Below are 22286 nucleotides of genomic sequence, written 5' to 3'. Positions count from 1 at the left end.
TTGTCCATATTGCAATCTCTGGCCGTTAGGAAAAGGGAGTGGACATTGAATATTTCCATTGCATGAAATGCAATGCTTGTATGTCACGGACCTTAGTAGAACATGTATGCAGAGAAAAGTGCTTAGAAGATAATTGTCCGATTGTCATGAGTATATTTTTACCTCGAATTCTCCGGCAAAGGCTCTTCCATGTGGTCATGTGATGCACTCAGCATGCTTTCAGGTGCTTAAATTCTTATGTTTTATGACAATTTATGAAACTATGCTAAGAATATTATTTGTGTGTGCTCTGTCTATGGTTGTAGGAGTACACATGTTCACATTACACATGCCCTATTTGCAGCAAGTCACTAGGGGATATGAAGGTTAGTTCATAATGTTCTTTTTAATTCCTCTGACCCTTTATTGAGACAAATTCTCAAACAGTGAGGTGATTCATTAATGAAAGAATTGTCTCACGCAGGTATACTTTAGAATGTTAGATGCACTGCTTGCAGAACAAAAAATGCCGGATGAATACTTAACCAAACTCAGGTTCCTCTATGTCTTCTCTCTCGATATTTTATGTACATACAAAGTATCATTAATTCATTTTCTAGGTTTAAACATAAGGATGGTTGGTTGCAGGTAATACTATGTAATGACTGTGGGAGAAAGGGAAATGCTCCTTACCATTGGCTCTATCACAAGTGCTCTTGTTGTGCCTCATACAACACCAGACTTCTCTAACTCGTCCAATATCCTTTGTTTTTCCGTTGTAAATGAGCAAGTCTAAACATTTTTTCTTTCGTTTTGAAAGCATTTGATTTTGTATGAAAAATAATATTCGACATACGGTTAATAAATTTAGAGGGGTTGTAGTTCTCACTTAATATCATATATATTATTGCAAGAATCGATAATATGAATTATAGTATAAGGATTATTTATTGCAAGAATCGATAATTTAGGGGGTTGTACAATAGATATTTTTATGTTAAGAATTATAGTATAAGGATTGTAAATTTCAAAGTAGAATATAATTGAATTTTCCATATAGTGTTTAGTATACAACTAAACTAAGTATGGCCTATAGAAACATGCTTTTGGGACTGTTAATAAGTTGCATGCAAAAAGATGGGGTAACAAACATTTTTTTTGACAAGTAAGATGGGGTAACAAACATGCAGCAAAAGCATTTGAATTGAAGCCATCACCCCAATTCCCGAACATAATCATTTTCTTCAACAAAGAAAGATTTTTTTTCCCTTTAATTCTGTTTGTAATCTATGCCATCTTTAAAGTTGACGATGATATGCAAGTCCATCATATTCCTTAGAAATCAAGATTTGAGGCTATCATATATATACTGGGTTTACTTTCAAGTATATGTTGTACAAATACTAACAAGTTGTTAGAGACGATAACATTTTGAGAGAACTGAATGAATAATAGTCTCAGTGAATTTTCAGTAGGTTCATAGATAGGGTGGTGAAAGGTCTGGTTGCGCAATAAATTGAAACCGCTTCTTTCTGACCTACCACATTAATATGTCAGAAAATCATATAAAAATCCTATCTCTGAAACCATATAGCTTAATTTAAAACATCTCAACGTCTACATACTTAATCCACCCACATGCTGCCCATTTAAACAAAAGCACTTAAATTATAGTTGACATGAAATCAAGTTTTCACTTCCCTTATAAAATATAAACCTTTAATCAAGTTATCAAAGAACATCATCAACAAGGTGCAAACAAATTCTTAAAATATAAGTACGGATTAGAAATGGTGCAGGAGGAGCAATTCTTCAAAAATTTCTGATCAAAAATGGTATATGGGAGGAGCAAAATGTAAATGTTTTGTACTGTTTCTATTTTTAATAGAAAATATATACTGTGTGTAGTCTTCTATAAGAATATGTAAATATATTAATACTCTCTCAGTTTCATATTATTTTAAGTAGCTTTAGAAAAAAACTTTGTTTCAAAATGTAGATAATTTTCACATATTTTGGTAAGTTTTACATTTATTAAATATAGTATATCCAATCAAATAATATTATTTTTTATAATTGATTGAATTTATTAATTAAATGTTATTTTAAAAAAGTAACAATTTTTTTAATATTATTGCTTTTACCCTGACCACTTTCATTGTTAGGGAGTGTATTGTATGGCATCACATGGTAGTGTAGATCAAGGTAATGTAAACCCAACAAAAAGAAAACGAGTTTGAAATTGACAACTGAACTCATAAAGAAGACTCGTAAAGAAAACGAGTTTTATTGTTTTTTTATGTTGACTTCCATCAAAGGAATCTTCGATCGATTTTTTCTGTTTAAAATTTTCTTCTATTTTTATACAACGTAATAAATATTCCTCATAATTGACAAAATCTATTCACCTAATTTTTTCTATCTTTTTTTCTTGTCGGCAATTTCATCTTGTCTAGAATATAGGTTATAATTATGAGGGGATATATAGGTCTAGTTTATGCACACGAAAGTTTATGTACTGCCAAAATAATCAAATACAAATTAATACTACTAACTTCGAAATAATACAAAATGATTTTTCAATTTATATTTGACTAGTTAGTTGAAATATTTAAATCATAATGGTTTAATAAAAGTATTTAAAATACAATGACTGTGTCTTTTATTTTCACTTTATGTAACTACTAAAAAAATAAAAAGAGTTTCTTAATTATATGAGTCACAAACCTGGACTAAAATCCCATCTAGAAGAAATAATTAAGAAGATGGTGAAATGGTAGAAAAAGAAACAAAAAATCACAGGTTACACGTCTATATATTAAATGCATTTTCTATATTTTATAAAAGCAAATCAAAGTTTGCTTATTTTATTCCCTTTCCCCATTCATCAAAACTCGAAAATTTCGAAAGACCCGACTTTTCTCAACCTGAACCCGCGTTTTCTCTCTCGCCGGAAAACACCACCACCGTCATCTCCGCCGTCGATTATAATCAAAGAAATAACTTTTTTTTTTCAATTAGCTTCTCCTTCCGCTGAGTTGTTCACTCAGCCATGGGTAACTGTAACGTCTGTGTGAGACCTCCTAACCCCGAAGAATCGAAACCGAAGAAAACCAACCAAAACCGGAAATTAAACCCATTCACCTCCGATTTCATCAGATCCCCCGCTCGAACCCGCGCCCCCAAGGACGCGGTAATCCCCACGAGCCACCAGACCAAGATCACCGACAAGTACATCCTCGGCCGAGAGCTAGGCCGCGGCGAGTTCGGGATCACCTACCTCTGCACCGACCGCGAGTCCCGCGAAGCCCTGGCCTGCAAATCGATCTCCAAGCGGAAGCTCCGCACCGCCGTCGACGTCGAGGACGTCCGCCGCGAGGTCTCGATCATGTCCACACTCCCCGACCACCCCAACGTCGTGAAGCTCAGGGCGACTTACGAGGACGGCGAGAGCGTGCATCTGGTCATGGAGCTCTGCGAAGGCGGCGAGCTTTTCGACAGGATCGTCGCGAGGGGGCATTACACGGAGCGTGCGGCTGCGGGAGTTGCGAGGACGATCGCTGAGGTTGTGATGATGTGTCATGTGAATGGAGTTGTGCATCGTGATTTGAAGCCTGAGAACTTTTTGTTTGCTAACAAGAAGGAGAACTCTGCGTTGAAGGCTATTGATTTTGGGTTGTCTGTGTTCTTCAAACCTGGTAAAGTTTCCATCTTTGGTAACTCTTTGCGTATGATTAAGTGTCAATGTTCGAGAAATTAGCCATCGGCTTAAGCCTGATTGTTGATTGTTTACATTTATATAAGATACTTTAGTTTTTGGATTTAATTTTAAAATCATTTTGATGAATTATCGAAATAAAATACTGATCAGAAGACAAATTTATGGATTTGTATTAATATTATTATTTAATTTAATAGATTTAGACTATTTTAGATCGATTTAAACTGATTTAGAATGGGTTTAAACGATTTAATTATAAATTCGAATCTAAGAAATATAGTACTGCTTTGCGCCTAAGCGGATTTTTAGTGGTGTAAAGTTTATTTCTTTATTGCAGGAGAAAAGTTTAAGGAGATTGTAGGAAGTCCATATTACATGGCTCCTGAGGTGTTGAAGAGAGATTATGGACCAGAGGTTGATGTTTGGAGTGCTGGAGTTATCATCTACATCTTGCTCTGTGGTGTTCCTCCCTTTTGGGCTGGTTAGCTTTTCTGGTTTTCTCTTTTTTGATATACAAAAGTTTGTGTGATTTGTCAGAGGCTGAGTTTGTGGTTTCTGTTGACAGAGACGGAACAAGGTGTTGCTCTTGCGATCTTGCGGGGAGTTATTGACTTTAAGAGAGACCCTTGGCCTCAGATATCAGAGAGCGCCAAGAGCCTTGTCAGGCAGATGTTGAATCCTGATCCCACTAAGCGTTTAACTGCTCAGCAAGTGTTAGGTGAAGTGCTTTTTTATGCTCTTTGGTGCCTTGATTTGGTCGAAGTGATTCTAATACCTTTTCACCTCTCAGCTCACCCTTGGGTACAGAATGCGAAGAAAGCTCCAAATGTTCCATTGGGGGATATAGTCAGATCAAGATTGAAGCAGTTCTCTATGATGAATAGATTCAAAAAGAAAGTTCTTCGTGTATGTGTTTTTTGCCTTTTAGACACTATCAATTGTCTGGTCTCTTTAATTGGTTTTGATCATTATCATCTCTATATGATGCTTCCAGGTAATAGCTGAGCACTTGTCTATTCAAGAGGTTGAAGTGATCAAGGACATGTTCTCACTGATGGATGAAGACAACGATGGTAGAATAACTTACCTGGAGCTCAAAGCTGGACTTCAGAAGGTTGGCTCACAGCTTGGTGAACCAGAGATCAAAATGTTGATGGAAGTGGTAACTTTCCTCATTACTACCCCTTCTCTTATAAAAGACCAAAACCGCGTTCTTCGCTTAAATCCGTATGGCTTTGAACGCGCAGGCTGATGTTGATGGGAATGGGTTTCTGGACTACGGAGAGTTTGTAGCTGTGATCATTCACTTGCAGAAGATAGAGAACGACGAGCTTTTCAAACTAGCTTTCATGTTCTTTGACAAAGATGGAAGTACATACATCGAACTTGATGAGCTACGGGAAGCTTTAACTGACGAGTTGGGCGAACCTGATGTCAGTGTTCTAAACGACATCATGCGTGAAGTTGATTCTGACAAGGTTCTGTCTAAAACAATCTTCCATAAGGCCTAATAGTTAAGCTTATATCGCTCTGTTTCTGAGTGGGGATGTTTGTTTTTGGCAGGATGGGCGTATAAACTATGATGAGTTTGTGACGATGATGAAAGCAGGAACCGATTGGAGAAAGGCGTCGAGACAATACTCAAGAGAGAGGTTCAAAAGCTTAAGCATTAACTTGATGAAAGATGGTTCATTGCATCTCCATGATGCTCTCACTGGACAATCTGTCCCTGTTTGATTTAATTTGTTTTTTTTTCCCTGCTTGTTCTTTGAGAGATGAGGACTTTACAGAAGCTATGGTCCTTATATATAATCATTTTGGGTTGTATTTGTATGTAATGTTTTGTTTTAATGTTGCATCTTTATTAAATCCTAAACCCAAAGAGGCGTAAGTACAAGATCTTTCTTACACTGAAACCTTATCAACCTCATTAGATGACTTGTCCATGTCATTCTCCTTGGCCACAACATCTTTGTAACGGTACCAATGTGAGACTAACAAGAAATAGGCGAAGTTTAGAGTCATCATACCAGCTACAAAGTAGTAGAAATACTCCAGCCTCCCCTTGTTTAGATCCTCCGGGAGCCAGTTCCCGGCCGATGATCCCTCCGTGATGTTGTGCACTGCGGATAACAGGAAGCTGCTGAGGTAACTCGCCAGTCCAATTCCGCAGTAGTACAAAGAGCCAGCAAAACTTCTCATGTTCTCTGGAAACTGTTTGTAGTAAAACTCCATTTGGCCAACTCCAGCTAAGGCGTCTCCTATACCCATTAGCACTAGCTGAGGTATCAGCCACATACCGGACATCGAAGAGATTGCGCCTTTTCTCGGTGCAACGCCTAGCGTCGGTCTTGTGAGAGCTACCGTTCTTCTGTGTTGCTCTACAGCTGCGGAGACCAACATACTTGTGATGCATAGAGACAATCCTGCTCCAACTCTCTGGAGCTGTGTGATACCGCCGTCCCTGCCTGTATACTTCCTAAGGAAAGGTACAAGGACGCGGTCGTAGATAGGTATGAATATCGTCATTCCAAGCATCAAGAAGACCATGTAAGACCCGGCTGGTATCTGGAAGCTTCCTGAACCGAGGCGTCTATCGGATTGAAGAGACTGAAAGATTGTGTAGGTTGTTTGTTGAATGTAAGCTAGGTAGAATAAGGCGGCGGAGAGCCAAACTGGTAGCACCCGGATCACGCATTTCACTTCCTCCACTTGCTGCACACTACATAGCTTCCATATATCTGCCGGAGATCCATCTATGTTCAGTTTATCGTCTGGTGTTTGGATTGCCGCTTTGTCAAGAAACCTGCAAATAAAAGAAAACCCTAAAATGTTTATTACTTGCTACACAAGAGAGAAGACATGATTGGTTACCAGTACCTAAACTGATTTGTATGGCTCAACTTTGAGTTCTTGAAGTCTTTCGCTATGTAGTTGTAAAGCCCCTCAGAAGACGAACCAATGAGCTTTAGTCTTCTTTTCTTGACCGCGACAACGATGACTCGTGTGATGCTATGAATGGGACTGCCACTGGCTTTAACCTTGACATAGAGCTTAGAGCCAGCAAAGAAGATGATACAACCAAGTAGCATTAGAATAGCTGGGATGGCTAAACCAATGCTCCAACTCACGTTTGACTGAACATAGACGATGAGCGTTAACGACACCATCTGAGCAAACGTGAAGGTGAAGAAATACCAATTAAAGAAACTATCAACCCCTCGTTTGCCTTCTTTCGTCTTAGGGTTGAACTGATCAGCACCAAAAGGAAGATTACAAGGCCTGATCCCACCGGCTCCGATCACCAGCAAAACCATTGCTCCGGCGAGAAACATAATCTGTCCGATAGATGGCCCCTTGCACACGCTTCCTATCTCCTTACCGCATTTAGCTGGATGCAGCTGGTTAATCACAGCCGTTAGATCCATCGCCACCGAACCCTTTGGATCAAACAAAACAAGAGATACATACTTTCGGTTTTTGACACAAACAGTAAGATCAGTGAGTTTTTAAAAAGCTTGTGTGATGAATCATACGAGGAAGCAAGCGATCATGGCGAAGGATAGGGTTTTGTAACGGCCAAAGTAAGAGTCACAGAGGAAAGCGGCGACTATGGTGCCGAAGTTGCTTGTACCACCGTAGATATTGACGACGGTCGCCGCTGTGATGCTCTTCATGTTGAAAACTGTTGTCAAGTAGATGACGAGATTCGATGAGCTCCCAACTATTCCAAGTTTCTCAAATGTCTCATTTCCTGACAAGTTAAGAAACAGAACATTAAGCTACTCTGCTTATCAGGAACGAATCTAGATGAAACTTTTTATGGGTATAAGTAAAAATAGCTTTTTTAATAATTTTATTTTATTTTAACTAACAAAATAACAAAAATTGAAAAAAGAATAGTGGGTGCACATGCAACCCTTTGTTTACACTGGTTTCGCCACTGGTTCTTGTTCGTTTCAAGATCAAAACGTTACACTTAAGAAACAGATTCATTAGAGGAGCTGAACCTTTTTTAATAAGATAAAAACCAACTCCTGAATTTATTGGTTCTTAAGTTCGTAGAGATAACAGTGGACTTTGTTAGGTGTCTTGTTTGTTTCAGGATCAGAATTTTTATATTAGAAAAAAAAATAATGTTGATCACTTCGTACCAATGATGAAGGGCATGACTTTCCATCCTCTGTAGATGAGCTTAGAGTCATCATCATCATCTTCCCCTGTAATGTTCTTCTCTGCCTTCTCAACCTCCATGGCTCTCAGTTTCTCTCTCTCTCTCTCTCCTCTGCTCTTACTCTCAGCAAATACGTGTAATGTGTTTGTGTGTGTGCGCGTATGTATATATTAGTGAGAAGTGTGAAGCACTTCACTATTAAGAACCGAACATTTAATGGGATATTAAAGCAATTCTATAGTATCTAAATAATAAAAGAAAAAAGAGAGATTAAGAAAATATCTCATTTTAAATATTATGAGATACTCTTTAAAACATATGACGGCACTTGGCAATTTGTAAATAACTTAATTTCTTTTTAAGAAATAAAGTTCAGTCAACTAATTAAAATTTTATTAAAATAATAGTTTTATTAAATTTATAAATCCATTTACTCTTATATTAATCAAAGTTTGATTAGATATTAATTGGACTGGAAAAGACCCAACTTTATCAAAAGCAGGCCCGGAGTTGGTTCAACAAACGCACATTTCATTTTTATCAAAAGGAAAACGATTACAGTTTGGATATCTTATTAATTTATTTGTTATGGTGTTCAATCCGGATATCGGTTCGGTTTCGGTTAGGTTTTTTTGGTTTTTCGGTGTTTCGGTTAGTAAAATATAACTACCATTCTAAATCCATATTTACTTCGGTTCGGTTCGGTTGATATACCGTCGGTTTTCGGTTTATTCGGTTTTATACCAAAACATAATTATTTAGTTTGGGATCATATTATATAAATTTCAGAGTCATATTGTCATCACAGTCATTTATTAAAAAAATATTATATTTTCAAATAAAAGAACAAAAAAAATAAAAACGCTTATACCTTCAGATGAAATAATCAAATCTATAATTAAAATCAAAGCTCAAAATTTTGAAAATAAAAATAAAAAACAAAAGAAAAGTATGAAATAAAAGTTTTTCCACTCTTCCATATTTAGTGTTCATCAAAGTCATGCTTCTTCGAGTGAAACTCTGTTCGTTTATAAATAAGAAAAAAATTGTGAAGAATTGTGTTCTAGTTATTATCCATCAAATTTATAAACTTCACTTCAATTTAATCAATGCTAAAAGAAAGCAAAATGATTAAAAGAAGAAAACTAAGAAAATAAGAAGCCTCAGGTGCGATGAATTGTTATTTAATTATATTTTAAGTGTTTTTCAAATTAAGATTCTTTATTACTATAAAAAAAATATGGTAATAATTATTAACGAAAGAATAACTTATATAACAAATAGATTTTCATGTGACGTTATAAAATATGTACATATTTACATGTTTCTACTTTTGTTCGGTTTTGTTCGGTTTATTCGGTTTAATCGGTTATAAACCAAACCATATCCAAATCCTACGGTTTTTATAAAATCATATCCATTCGGTTTATATGGTATATACCAAAACCACACCATATTGTCTATTTCGGTTCGGTTCGGTTTTACCATATTGGGCAGACCTAGTTATCATGGCTAATATTTGTTTTGCTTGTGTTATATTCTCAACTCATTTTTTAAAACATTAAGTAGCAATCAATTCATTCTTTTTATCTGTAACATGGATAACGAAATTATCAATAACTTTTCATAACATGTATTACTAAAAAAAGTTAAATGAGAAACCTACAGGCTACAGGTGACAATGAATTGAGAGGCTTGTTATATATGTAAGTAGGAGTAACACTAAAGAAATATTTGTTGTCGTTTGGTTTTTACTTGAATTCAATAAAGCTGACAACATTTATTTTCTACTTTGAAATTTGTCAAATTATGAAAAGGGAATCTCCTAGTTAACGTTACTTTTTCTTTTCAGCTTTATTTTTTTTCTCAGATAATTCTATCTTTTCAACTTTAATCATGCATGCATTTTTATAGAAAAATCATTTTTGATCGCAATGATCGTCTCTTTACTTCTCATTTGCACGCTTAAATGTTATTGTTCCTTACCTCAACACTCAATAGGTAAGTTGTATATTTGTGTGTGGTAAACTAATTTGCGTATTCTTATGAACATGTATTACCGAAAATGGTGGAATTAGAGTTGTATCTTAACATTTTGGGGCTTTGTCTCCATGCTTTGGATTCTACAAATGTATCTCATTCATGTATCTCTCTTTGTATGCTACCTTGTTTTGTTTTGTTGTTTTTTTCCTACTACCTTGTTTTGTTAATGGGAATTCAATGTGAAAAAGAGATGTATCTTGAACTTTTCTATAACTACCAAAAATACATACGCTAATTTGTAATGTTTTATACTTAGTCTCATCGTTCATTTACTATTTCAAGTGAGGGGTAGAAGAATAAAGCATTTAATATTATAGTGAAGTCTGATTGTAAGAACAACTGGAAGAGAATATGACTCGTGGGAGAATGAAATTCAGATTAACGTCTGGATCATATTTTAGATTATAAGGGTAAAACAAAGGTTCGATCTTTCTCTTTCACATCATAAACAAAATTCCCTTTGATTAGATTAGCCCAAAAATCAAGTTAAAAAGAAACCAATCACGTTCTGAAATTGTGGAAAGTAACTTTTCATTAGCACTATTGATTATGTTCGATTAATAAAAAATATTATATATGTCTTGGAGCTTATTTTTTCGTGGAGGTGGAGATATACGTCAGCTTGGGATCATAACGTACGTAGGTGCGTCGTGACTTGACCAATTATTGGGTCAGGAATTGGACAACAGATAGCTAAGAACAAAAAAAACAAAAAACAATTTGATGTAATGTAGATACACACAATGAATGATATAAAGCAATTTAAATTATAGATGGTTTATTAAACATTTTTTAGTTGATAGGCTGCAAAGCTGGCTCATGTTCAAGTGATTTAGTGAACTGAGAAACACATAATTATATGTTTCAGATTGCATAAAGACATGGAAATTGCATTGATGTCTCAAGGACAAGTTTTAAGATCAAGCTCGTTCCACTCGGAGGATGAATCACTTCCTGAAACTATTCCTTTTCCTGAATAGATCAAGGCTCCAAGACCCTGGGAAACACAAATGAAAAAGATCAGATAGATGCAATGCAATAAATAACAATAAATTTGCGACAGTGAGTAAAGTTGTTATAAGTAAAAAAAATAACTCACTCTCACCTTTTTGACTAAAGCATATCTTATGCCTACAGAGAATTCACTCTCTCCACCACCAAAAAGCCCCACAGGTCCAGCATGCATTCCTCTATCAAATGACTCTGGACAAAAAAGAAAGAAAGAAAAAGAATATGTACCAAATCTCGGTATATTAGCATGTTGGGAAAGTCACACGGTGCAGCGGAAATACTAATGGTCGTGTACCCCTGACCTTGTGCGAACCTGTGAGGAAAATACTTCGACGATGGCAAGATATCAAAGTTGCGATAACTAAATGAGACACACAATTTTTACGTGGAAAACCTCCTCAATGTGTGAAGGAAAAACCACGGGACCGTAGTCCACTCAAAAATCCACTATATAAATGGTATGAGTACAACCACGTCCTCCCTGTTCAACAGCCTGAACAGAACAGAGAGTTTAGCTACAAAGAGCTATCTCCAACACAAACAACAACAACAAGAGAGCAACACAAAGCTTCAAAACCGGCAGCAACCAAACGACCTCAGCTCACAAAGATTCCGGCTTCCAGAAACTAATCCAACCGTACAAATCCAAGATAAACAAGTCGACAATACCTCTGCCAAATTTCAGCTCAATAAGAGAAAATCTCACCGTTGGATTTACCAAACACCCAAGACAGCCTTGCTGAAGAGCTGTGACGACCAGCTTCACTAAAACCCAGACAACAGAAGATCCAACCGTTGAAATCCAAATCCCTTCGGTGAACCTTTAACCCATTGACTGAATAAGATTCCCACAAAATATCAGCCCGATCAAGTTCCGTTTGACCCTCCAAATCTGTCTTGAAAAACTGAGACGAAAACTGTTTTCTTCTCTCCTTTTCTCTCTTTCTCTCTCAACTCTATTATTGTGAGTCTGATCTTGTCTGCTCGTGTTGTGTCTGCAACCACTCTCCAAATTAGGTTAGGAGACTTACATTATGGGTCATTAACTCCCAGGACCCAATAGTAACCTCATTGGCTAATACCATTGCCCAACACCAAGTTTGGTTGTCAAAACCAAACCCAATATGTTACCTCCATCTAGGAGGAACCCAACATAGCATACTTATAATAATTCAATCAAGTATAATCAAGCATATATTAGGAGGAGATAGCTTCTTCAGCATAGATATATTTCTTCTTTTTTTCGGAAAGATTTATTACTGTTACAAATTTTAAAAGGCAGAAGAAGCAAAGCATTTTTTTTTTACTGAAAAAAAACAGTCTTGCTTCATCTACTGGACATCCAGCTAACAGCTGGCGTTGGATGCAAAACAGTTAACATGTCAAATTGAATATAGAGGAGACATATTTTAGGGGTTAGAGAAAAAAATTGTAGTTTTGTTCATTCGATGCCTAGATGACTATTAGAGAATATAACAACATATTTTTCAAGAAAAACTAATGAAACTTTTACCAAAAAAATATACGGGAAGTTTGCTAAAATGACACAAATTAATTGTGTTATTACTAGAATGTCTCATATTTTTTGAAAATTATTAGAATGTTTTTCTAGTCAGAATTGCCCTTGTTCATAGTTATAACAATAAAAAACATTACTAAAGTACCCTTAACTTTTGATCGACGGCAGATTTATTTTCAAAAAAATAAATCTATCGACTAATAAGTCTGTTTATAAAATCTGTATAGAAAAAAAAATCTACCGTTAAAGTAGTGTCAGACTTTCTTAGAAACATCAGTTTTGTTTCCACGGCAGAGTTAATTGTCCGATTTAAATAGAAAACACATTTTTAAGAATTAGTCTGTCGTATGAGGGAGCAGATTTGTTATAAATGGTAGATTTGTGTGGTCAACTTATTTTTCTATGGACCGACTTATTTTCTTATGTTCGACTTATTTTTTTTACGGCAGAGTTATATATCTAATTTAAAATTGTTGGTAGACTTTTTGTTTATGTGGTAACAGACTTTTTAATTTATATTGTGGCAGATTTATTGACAAAAATCTAGGTTTGTGAAACAAAACTTAATTTAATGTTCAATTTCGAACATGTTTATATAAATTTCGAATCTGGTTTATTTTTAGGTTAATTAAGATCAAAATTAGGTAAATTTTGGTAATTGCAGTCATTTTTTCATCCATCTTTTCTTCTTTATCAAGTTGTCCCTTTTCATGGTAGTTTAATCACTTGTTTGCAATACTGAGGAGTTACCTTGCACAAGATTAGAATGACAAATCCTGGAACTTTGGTTCTACTGGAAGTTGATGCAAACAATAGATTTAAGTATTTATTCCTTGCATTCAGCTCAAACATTATCTAGGGAAGGATTAGGAAGCGTGCACAACATACCAGTATTTTGAATGCATGAAATAAAATATTTTGTATTCAGTAATGGTTCCAAAGTAAACGTTTGTTCATGGCTGGTGGAGCTAAACATATGTTCCCACATTTATAGTTTCTTGAACAATCTGTTGTTATCGGAAAAAATCTTGTTCTTCTGGCAGTTTTCAACAGTGACAAAGTCAAAATCGTAAATTGCATAATGACATTCTTCAGCAGAGAGGCGTGCAGCAAAGTCCTTATATGTAAGAATAGGTTCTTGAATTTGACATGTTCTTGAGTTTGTAACTTTGTATCAGATATTGTCCTCTCTTTCAATTCATATCACATATCTATAAAGTTCAGAGGTACTATAAGTTATCACTATCGATGAATTGTATTCACAACATCATCAAAGAGCAGCTACTAGTATTACTTGTCTGTGGACAAGGAATGTGGACAGCAACCAGCTTACTAGTTTTTTTTTAATATCATTTTAAGAAAAAGAACATAACAATGGAGGTGTTGCAAGCAAGAAACTAAACTGCCCACGAAAAATCTTTATAACCTATAAACTTGTTAACATAGAGCTTAAGCTTGTTTTGTTTCTGTCTTGGTGGTTCCAAGTACCACACCTTTCTCCTTGTCACCGTCTTCTGGTACGCCAAACCTGAAATCAAAGCAAAAAGATCCAACCGTTGATCACATGTAAACCAACAAAATTCAAAACAAAAGATCCAAACTTTAGAGTGTGTACTACCTAAAGGCAGTAACTTGTGTCCTTAAACAACATTTTATCCAACAGATTAACAAGACTTTAGAGGAAAATAAAAGAGTTGTGTGTAACCAGAGTGCCTGTAAGAGTTGAGTTTGCAGAGGTTGTTACTCTCTTTGGTAAATTAAACATTAGCATTGCCTCTGCCGAACTGTTTCACCAAGAAATAGTTGTTTTTCTTCCCAGAAAATTTGTTCTGGAACTGTTACTATTATCTTGCCAATATCACGTACGTATCTCATCAGACCCTAAGAGAAAACAATTTCAAACAATCCGAAACCAAGTTACTAGTTTATACAACTTTAAATAAAAACAGAGAGCGAATGTTAATTCATCAAATACAATTAACAGATCTGAAAGTCAGTGAGATGAAACTGGGAATTAGGGTTTCAAAATTTCAAGATGCAATCAATTTATCTATGATAACAACAATTCGATTAGCATAGATTAAAGAGTCACAGGTTAGAGTAACTTGTAGTTGAAGCTGGATGTGATTGAGGCGAAATCGATTTCGGGTTTGTCGAGTAGGAAGAGACGAAGAAGTCACGCTGGTGATGGAGACGAAGCTGGTTGTGAGGGAAAAGGAACCATCGGAGATGGAGGTGAAGGAGACGACGAGGAGAGCGTTTCGCCGTAGGTGGAGAAACCCGACAAAAGGTAAAGTGCTTGCTTTTCTTTCTTTCTTATAGTATTAAATATATTTTTTAATTCGGATATAATTATTAGTAAAGGCAAAATCGTAAATTTGCATGCTTCAAAAGTTAATCTAGTAATTTCAAAATGAGTTATTCTTGGGTTCACCCCTAGGGTGAACCTTTAGGTTCACCAACCAATAGAAAGTTGTCATTTTAAATCTAGTATCTTTTAATTAAGGAAACCAAATAACTTGCAAATTATATTATTTTTTCAAAATAAAATTTAAAAATAAATAAAAATAATATATAAAAAACGAATTCAAAAAAAAAAAATGTTGTCAACAAAACACTAAACCCTAAACTCTAATACTAAACCCTAAACTCAAATCCTAAACCCTAAATCCTTAAGTAAACCCTAAATCCTTGGGTAAAACCCCTAAACCCTTGGAAAAACACTAAACATGTTGTCAACAAAACACTAAACCCTAAACTCTAATCCTAAACCCTAAACCCTTGGGAAAACCTTAAACCCTTGGGTAAACTCTAAACCCTTGGGTAAACCCTAAACCCGTAGGTAAACCCTAAACCCTTGGAAAAACACTAAACATTTGGATAAATTCTAAATTATAAATCTTAAACACTAAACTCTAAATCTTAAAAATAAATATTTTTTTTAAACAATATTTTTTTAGAACTATTGTTATTTTTATTTACTTAATTTTTTATTTTTTATTTTAAAAGCATAATATAATTTGGCAAGTTATTTTGTTTCCTTAATTAAAAGATACTAGATCTAAAATGACAACTTTCTATTGGTTGGTGAACCTAAAGGTTCACCCTAGGGGGTGAACCCATGAAAAAGTCTTTCAAAATTATATGAGTTAGTCTAGTCATTTCATTTCATGATTAATTAAAGTCATTTCAAGTAATTTCTCTATACTATTTCAAATAACCTGTGCAACAGATTAAGTGATTTGGATGCCTCCAGCTACATTTTTCTTTTCAAAACAATCCTTTAAGCCATATATTCGTTTTAAGTTTGATGTCCACTCCTTTAGCAAAAAAAAGGTTTCATATGTACACATTTCTTCCATAAAAATCCAACAACAAATTAAGACTATGATTTTTTTTGATAGTCCAGTATCCGACCACTTTGCGTGATCGACTAGCCCACCGGGCCTGAGCCCATGCCATTACAGGATTTTTAAGCGTCCACTTAAGGGCCCCTGGTTACGCGAAGTGGTCTGGAAGGCGAGAGGCAGCCCATGTAAATACCCCTCGTGGCCGGGGCTCGAACTCGTGATGGCGGGCACCTCAGCCGAGGTTCCTTTACCACCAGACTACGAGGTCCGGTTAATTAAGACTATGATTAAGCAACCAAAGTATATATGACCTAGGAAACTAGTAAAACTAGATCCATATACGAAGTTATTGGGTATTATATATATTTATATAAAGAACATATATAGCACTTTTTTAAGGGCTCTTCCCGGCTTCATCTTTAGTTACATTGTCCATCTTTAAATCTCCACCTATGATGGAAGATAGAGCAGTCGCAAGAGCCGATTGAAAACTTGGATCAGTAGTGATCGCCTTGATTGTTTCCGCCGGTAAAGATTGCACTTGATGAGTAGGATTTGTAGAAGATGAAGACGATCTCCCAAACGGGTCAAAAGATGACCCGGTGGTTCGAGTTTGAATCATATAGCGGTAAGGTGATTGCTGATGGGTGCCAACGTTGCCGAAAGCTGCACGGTATTGCTCATTGCGAGTACCACTACCACTATCACTACCCCAGTTCATCAATGTGTTGGTGTTGTTTGAGAAGTTGAGATTGGTCGAAGGATAACTATTAGATCTTGGGACATTACTAGGAGAAGCACTGAATCTATTGAGCATTGATAAGAACGTTTGCTGCGACGAGGAGGAGGCAGTGAGGTCTAGAGTGACGGTGGGATGGCCTGTAGAAGAAGGAGAAGAAGAGGTTTGGAGGAACGGTGATTTGGGTTTCGGAGTGATGCTATTGCCGGATAGAGAGAAGTTAAGGCCATGAAGATCCGCTGCGCCGGAGGAGGAGGCTCCGGAGATGAGCATGGAGGCTGCGGCGGAAGTGGCTGATGCCATGGGGGTTGCTGACGCGGGAAGTGGATGGTTGTGTGTTCCTTCGTAAGTTGAGATAAGAATAGACATATCTTCTGAACATCTTTGTACCTACATAAGGGATTAGATATTGTTATGGTTACGTAACATGTAAATATAAATATCTATATACTTATTTGGAATTATTACTTCAGATTTAATTACCTGTTTTCTTACGGGACAAGAAGGTGCAATGGTACAACGATAGTAAGCTCGAGGACATGGATTCCCTTTAGCTATTTTCTGACCATATTTCCTCCATTGACATCCATCATTCATCTACACAAACCCAATATTAAAAAAAAAAAATCTTTTATTCAAAAACTCAAACGTTAAATACCTTTTTGGCTGTCTTTTTCTAAATATATTATAAAAATTATATCTTTTAACAGAAAATGTTTTCAACATAACATAATTTAGTTTCACTAATCACTAATTAAAATGAAGTTTACGCTTAGTTGAGTGATGTATTATACTGTATAGGTATGTAAATACTAAATTAAAGATGTGAAGAAAATGTAGGTACTAACCGTAGGTGTCTCACATCTAGATCTCACAGAAACCCTAGTTTTCTTAACAAGGTTCTGAGGTAAAAGCTCTTCTTCATCTTCATGATCATCTCCATCATTCTTAAACCCGAAACTATTCTCTGATGGGATCTTATTACTGCTATTAACCTCCAAGGACGTCTTTTCTTGACTATGGTCAATCTCTAACTTCTCACTAGGATTACTCAAATCCTTGTATTCAAATCCCATACTTAACCCTTCATCATGTTCATCAGTTTTTTTGCCATCACCAGTTTCATCCATTAAGCCTTTCCCCTTTTCGTCTTGATTCGTCATTGAGCCACTTGGAACCGGTGATTTTGACCGTCTACCTAGGCTCAACAAAACAAGTTCCTCGCGCTCGCTAATGTTTACTTTGTCTTCATCTTCTTTGTCTTGATGATGGCCTTTCGGTGAGAACTTATTTGTCCAGTCTTCATGTTGCACCATTAATTGGTTGTATTGTGTTTGCAGGATCTCAAAATCCTTTCTTGTCCGACTCAATGATGACTTTAGCCTTCGATTTTCCTCTTTAGCCTCCTCCATTTCGACTCTAATTGAGTCCAACTGATCTCATATTACATTTTTAATATATGATTAACCAAAAGATGTAACATATGCAAACATCTATTGATGGGTTAATCCCTTGATTTTATATGCATGCCTTAAAAATCCCATACATAGTATTTACTTTCTCATAATCATTGATGTTGTTGATAAATACTATGAGCAAATTATTCTATGGTATAACATATATGGTCTAATTAATTTGGAAAAATATATTTATGTGAAAACTTATATCAAAAGAGAAAAAGACAAAACTAACAGTTAAGAGATTCGAGATGGTTTTTAAGAATTCAAAATAAGCTTCTCTGATCAAGATAAATCATTGATTACATGGTTTTGGATAAAGGAACAAACCATCAACCAGAGACAATTCATGTGAGAAAATTATGAATATTATCTATGTAAATACATGATTGATTTATGCATATGTATATATGTCAAATATTTAGTTTAAAATTGTAAAAAAAAAAGAAATCAGTTTTGATACCTTGGATCTTATTATATGGTCTTGTTCTTGATGCGAATCATCGTGAGACGAAACATGTTTTCTCTTCTCCTCATGTCTTTCTTCTCTTCCATGAACAGTACTTCTCAAGAAATCTTCATTCTCCATTATTCTCCTTGATATTCTTTTTGTAAGCTCTCAAAATTTGTTCACGGAACTTCTGATTTCTATATATGCAACCTATACATCCTTTGACTATACCAATTAAATAATTCACGAAATATGCAAGTTTCTTAAATTAATATTCAGAGAATATCATTTCTGTATATTATAATATAAACTTACCGTCTCCTGTTTTGGTTTAACGATCTATTCCAAAATTATAATTTTAATAACAGTAATCAGTTTGTTTTTGGTCAACAATTAGTAATATCAGTTTAAAAGAGTTTTGTAGACAAAAGTAAAAGCAATGTACATAAATTGACTAGACTCTATATTTTTACAAAAAAAATCTATGTACACATATTTTGCTGCAACGTTTCAGACCATCAGAAAAAACAAGCACGCAACTCTGAAATCTTGAAAGGTCAACAGCCAATCCAATTGAACTAAACTAATCAAGTTAAAAATAACACCAAATTGAAATAGGATATTAAAAATTAGAGAAATTAGTTCTTAAATTTTCTTTTAAACAAATACCAACACACGTACTTTAAAAAACAATTAATTGTGCATCCGTTTTGTTAGGAAAAGAAAAGAATAATATTGTTCGTCGATCGATGGTGTCAACTAATAGGAAGAGAAATATTCAACTTCAACGCTTATCATACACAGCTATGTCTCAACAAATAAACACTATTAAGGTTTGGAGCCGAAATCGTGGACCCACCGGCCGACGTGCAGCTAAAGAACAAGTTAATGAACGACGTTGAAATTTCTTGATTACATGTTACAAGTTTATCACAAATTTCTTGATTTCTTGTATTTATATGCAACTTACTTTATCAGATAAACATATACGTGTATATTTCAGATAATACCACACTAGTTTTGTTGGACATAATTAGCAAAAAAAGGAAGCTTTGTTGGCAGAACATGAATTCGAGTGCAACATAACGTTTGGTAATAAATTTATTACTTCGTGTATATTGACAAAAAAAACTTCATGCATGTATTATCGTGCAAGTGTGGAACTATGATACATCAATCAATTATTAGCGATTCAGAATGACTTTGTTGCCTAATGCATATATATATAAATAGAACATCCTAAATTAATCACCAAGAAGATATTACAAAACTTGAAATAATCTACATATATTTTTGAGTGGATTACTCAGGGCTAGTAGTATATATACAAGAGTCCAACTGAAACTTTAATCAATTTCAAATCACAATTAGTTTAAGTTTAGCCGTTTGTCTCTTTGTTTAACGAAGTCTTATAGAACTTCCCCAAATGGTTGGTAGACTCATATATACACATTTCTTAACTTACACATAAATATAAATTGAGAGTTGTAATTAAATCCAGCAGCATAATGATTAGAGATGCATGTGATTGATATTAACAACTTCATAGTATTTAGTGGACCACGATCTAAGGGACTTTTGCTGGTTGCGTAGAGTTATGTATATGCCATTGACATTTTACAAATGATTAGTCAACCTATTGACCAAGCTTTTAAATCTCATTTCCTTATCCTAATTATCGATTTAATTATAAAAACAGTAGTTATTAGGACTTCGTAGACATCAGCTAAATTCGTAATAAGTATGCGAATACAGGGGTATATATTGAAACACATAAAAATTAAGAATAACTGCTCCCCAATTACAAAACCCTTAAACCCTAAGGGCTCGTCTTCTCTGCTCTCTCTGCCACGAGGGTATCTTTGCTAAGACGTTGATGATTTCAAACTCATTGGTTGATCCTTCTTTGAACTCTTATTTAGTTAGTAGTCTTGTTGAGGTTAGATTTGCTCTGTGTTGTGTGATCAAACACGCTTCTGAATTCTGATCTCTGGGGGAATGAGCTGCTTTTGATTTTGAAGTACTTTCTTTGACCGTCGAGTGAAGCAGTTAGGTCTACGGTTACGGTGAGAGAAGAATGGGAGAGTCAGGCTTTGTTGGCTATCGAAGAGAAGTGTAAAGTTTCTGAAGAGGCTTTGTTCTTGCTTATGGGTTGCTCACGACGAGTTTTCGCACCCTGAGATGTGTCTTCACTACTTGTTAAGCTTCTCCTGATGTTGTTGCGACTTTCTGCTGTGTTATGGGAATTGTCCGAGGCCACATGGTTAGGAGGCAAGCTGTTGCGACTTTCTGCTGTGTCATGGGAATTGTCAAGCTGCAAGCACTTGCTCGAGGTAGAGAGATTAGACGTTCTGACATTGGAATTGAAGTTCATAGTAAATGCCGGTTGAATCAGGAGAATAAATTCCTGAAGACTCTGTTGTTGATACACATACTTACCTAGGAATCAAGAAGAAGCTTACAGCAAATGTGTTTGCTCAGAAGGTATGCTTATTTTTGAAACTAGGAGTTGAGAAGATCTTGTTGAATAGTGATGTTGTCTCTCTTATCAGCTTCTTCTCCAAACGTGATGCCTGTGCACCTTGACAATGATTCCTCTAATTTAATCTGGTTAGAGAACTGGTCAGCCTCTTGAATCAACTCAACAATTGATTCCACATTGGTCAACCTAAAAAGTAATGGCTAAGGAAAAGGAGGATGTGAAAGAAGAGAGAACTCCCAGACAAAACAATAAGGAGAATAACAAATTAGTAGGGAAAAAGGATTTTACAGTTACTGCTACTCAAACCACTGAGTGTGAAGAGATTAACAATGGTAATGAGAATAGTATCCAGGGGTTACCAAGCTATATGCAAGCTACTAAAAGCAAATCTGAGTCTACAAGGCTCTTCTACACCTAGGCAACAAGGAGATGAGAAAGCCACTAGACGTTACTCGCTACCATCTTCAGGTAATAATGCAAGGGTCACTTCTGATTCTCCTAAACAACAAGAGTAGTCTCAAACTCGGGTGGTAAAACCGGGAAGAAGACTGAGAAACCTCTAAGCAACGGTTAGTGTCCCAAGCAAAACAACAAGATTTTCTCACAAGAAAGTCTAAGTAGAGATTCTGTGTTTTCTCTTACATAACTTGTTGGATTGGTTTTGGGTTTTGCAGGAAAGAAAGCTCCAGTAGAGTGGAAGAGATGATCAATCATCTGGTTTAAGAAAAATTGTTAAGGCCATTGATGGTTCTCAGTCTACAATATTTTACCACCTATCTATAAGTAGAGTATGTGTGTTGTGTTGAGAATGTACATCATAGGTTAGTTTGTTTGTTTTTTGTGGAAATCTAATTTTTTGTTTTCATCCTACAATAGACTATCACCTTGAGAAAATCCACTTCAGTTGTGGTTTATGAGATATGTAATTGGTCCTCAATTTTTTTTAACAAATAATCTGTCCCAAGTTCGAATGAATGATTAAGGAGGGACGGGCTAAGTAATTAAAGTGGAAAAACAAAGAAGAAAAGCATAAAGTAGATAAGCCCATTGAGCTCAAAGAAGCAAGACTGGTTTCATTGCATGGAGAAAAGAGCTTGAAACAATAACTTACCCTTCAATTTTTATTTTCATAAATCTTTTTTCATCATTATCAATTTATTCTGTTTTGAATAAACACTTTTTCTCCCTTTTAGATGGCCTTCTTGCGCCTTCTTGAATAGCTTCTTCAAGCCAAACTTTCTTCTTTGCATATTTTTCTTTCTTGGACTTAGTTTTGCTTATCTTACCATAATACATCATATTGTTTATTTGTTTTGTCCTTAAATAAAATCCCATTTATATATTAAAAAGAAGATAAGAC

The 22286-nt window shown here is 35.4% G+C and overlaps 3 protein-coding genes and 3 long non-coding RNA genes across 6 annotated transcripts; 2 read left to right on the top strand and 4 right to left on the bottom strand.

Annotated features, from left to right (window-relative positions):
• The first annotated feature begins 66 nt into the window (after positions 1-66).
• LOC125596927 lies at positions 67-867 on the top strand. The gene is made up of 4 exons (XR_007331325.1): positions 67-223; positions 306-365; positions 464-534; positions 628-867. It is a non-coding gene; the product is annotated as an uncharacterized LOC125596927 (long non-coding RNA).
• A 1959-nt stretch (positions 868-2826) lies between these two features.
• On the top strand, positions 2827-5610 carry LOC125596923 (calcium-dependent protein kinase 10-like). The gene is made up of 7 exons (XM_048771921.1): positions 2827-3677; positions 4038-4181; positions 4266-4418; positions 4491-4606; positions 4695-4862; positions 4948-5178; positions 5264-5610. Exons 1-7 carry the CDS (start codon positions 3032-3034, stop codon positions 5435-5437), a joined length of 1632 nt encoding a protein of 543 aa, XP_048627878.1. The 5' UTR covers positions 2827-3031; the 3' UTR covers positions 5438-5610.
• Positions 5443-8096, bottom strand: LOC125596922 (protein NRT1/ PTR FAMILY 2.9-like). The gene is made up of 4 exons (XM_048771920.1): positions 7855-8096; positions 7237-7454; positions 6581-7140; positions 5443-6506 (listed from the first exon to the last, which is right to left on the bottom strand). The coding sequence occupies exons 1-4, from the start codon at positions 7952-7954 to the stop codon at positions 5606-5608; spliced, it is 1779 nt and encodes a 592-aa protein (XP_048627877.1). The 5' UTR covers positions 7955-8096; the 3' UTR covers positions 5443-5605.
• A 2569-nt stretch (positions 8097-10665) lies between these two features.
• LOC125596925 lies at positions 10666-12053 on the bottom strand. The gene is made up of 3 exons (XR_007331324.1): positions 11635-12053; positions 11023-11421; positions 10666-10914 (listed from the first exon to the last, which is right to left on the bottom strand). It is a non-coding gene; the product is annotated as an uncharacterized LOC125596925 (long non-coding RNA).
• A 1661-nt stretch (positions 12054-13714) lies between these two features.
• On the bottom strand, positions 13715-14846 carry LOC125596924. The gene is made up of 2 exons (XR_007331323.1): positions 14066-14846; positions 13715-13975 (listed from the first exon to the last, which is right to left on the bottom strand). It is a non-coding gene; the product is annotated as an uncharacterized LOC125596924 (long non-coding RNA).
• A 1002-nt stretch (positions 14847-15848) lies between these two features.
• LOC106368889 (probable WRKY transcription factor 61) lies at positions 15849-18844 on the bottom strand. Its single transcript, XM_048771922.1, has 4 exons — positions 18457-18844; positions 17385-17969; positions 17020-17133; positions 15849-16926 (listed from the first exon to the last, which is right to left on the bottom strand). Exons 1-4 carry the CDS (start codon positions 18580-18582, stop codon positions 16192-16194), a joined length of 1560 nt encoding a protein of 519 aa, XP_048627879.1. The 5' UTR covers positions 18583-18844; the 3' UTR covers positions 15849-16191.
• Between the last annotated feature and the right edge of the window lie 3442 nt (positions 18845-22286).

This window comes from Brassica napus, unplaced genomic scaffold (assembly GCF_020379485.1).
Source record: "Brassica napus cultivar Da-Ae unplaced genomic scaffold, Da-Ae ScsIHWf_132;HRSCAF=238, whole genome shotgun sequence".
In the NCBI taxonomy this organism is placed as follows: domain Eukaryota; kingdom Viridiplantae; phylum Streptophyta; class Magnoliopsida; order Brassicales; family Brassicaceae; genus Brassica; species Brassica napus.
The sequence above is the reverse complement of the archived record's forward strand: the minus strand, read 5'-3'. Positions and strand labels throughout refer to the sequence as shown.

What these genes read in the sequence shown, in the direction of transcription:
- LOC125596923 (XM_048771921.1), top strand. Translation starts at nt 3,032, where the DNA reads ATGGGTAACTGTAACGTCTGTGTGAGACCTCCTAACCCCGAAGAATCG. An exon ending in TGTTCCTCCCTTTTGGGCTG is followed by an intron (nt 4,182 to 4,265) that starts GTTAGCTTTTCT and finishes TTCTGTTGACAG; the next exon opens with AGACGGAACAAGGTGTTGCT. An exon ending in TCAAAATGTTGATGGAAGTG is followed by an intron (nt 4,863 to 4,947) that starts GTAACTTTCCTC and finishes TTGAACGCGCAG; the next exon opens with GCTGATGTTGATGGGAATGG.
- LOC125596922 (XM_048771920.1), bottom strand. Translation starts at nt 7,954, where the DNA reads ATGGAGGTTGAGAAGGCAGAGAAGAACATTACAGGGGAAGATGATGAT. An exon ending in CCATGATCGCTTGCTTCCTC is followed by an intron (nt 7,141 to 7,236) that starts GTATGATTCATC and finishes TTTGATCCAAAG; the next exon opens with GGTTCGGTGGCGATGGATCT. An exon ending in AGCCATACAAATCAGTTTAG is followed by an intron (nt 6,507 to 6,580) that starts GTACTGGTAACC and finishes TTTTATTTGCAG; the next exon opens with GTTTCTTGACAAAGCGGCAA.
- LOC106368889 (XM_048771922.1), bottom strand. Translation starts at nt 18,582, where the DNA reads ATGGAGAATGAAGATTTCTTGAGAAGTACTGTTCATGGAAGAGAAGAA. An exon ending in ACCATATAATAAGATCCAAG is followed by an intron (nt 17,970 to 18,456) that starts GTATCAAAACTG and finishes ATATGAGATCAG; the next exon opens with TTGGACTCAATTAGAGTCGA. An exon ending in CTAGATGTGAGACACCTACG is followed by an intron (nt 17,134 to 17,384) that starts GTTAGTACCTAC and finishes GGGTTTGTGTAG; the next exon opens with ATGAATGATGGATGTCAATG.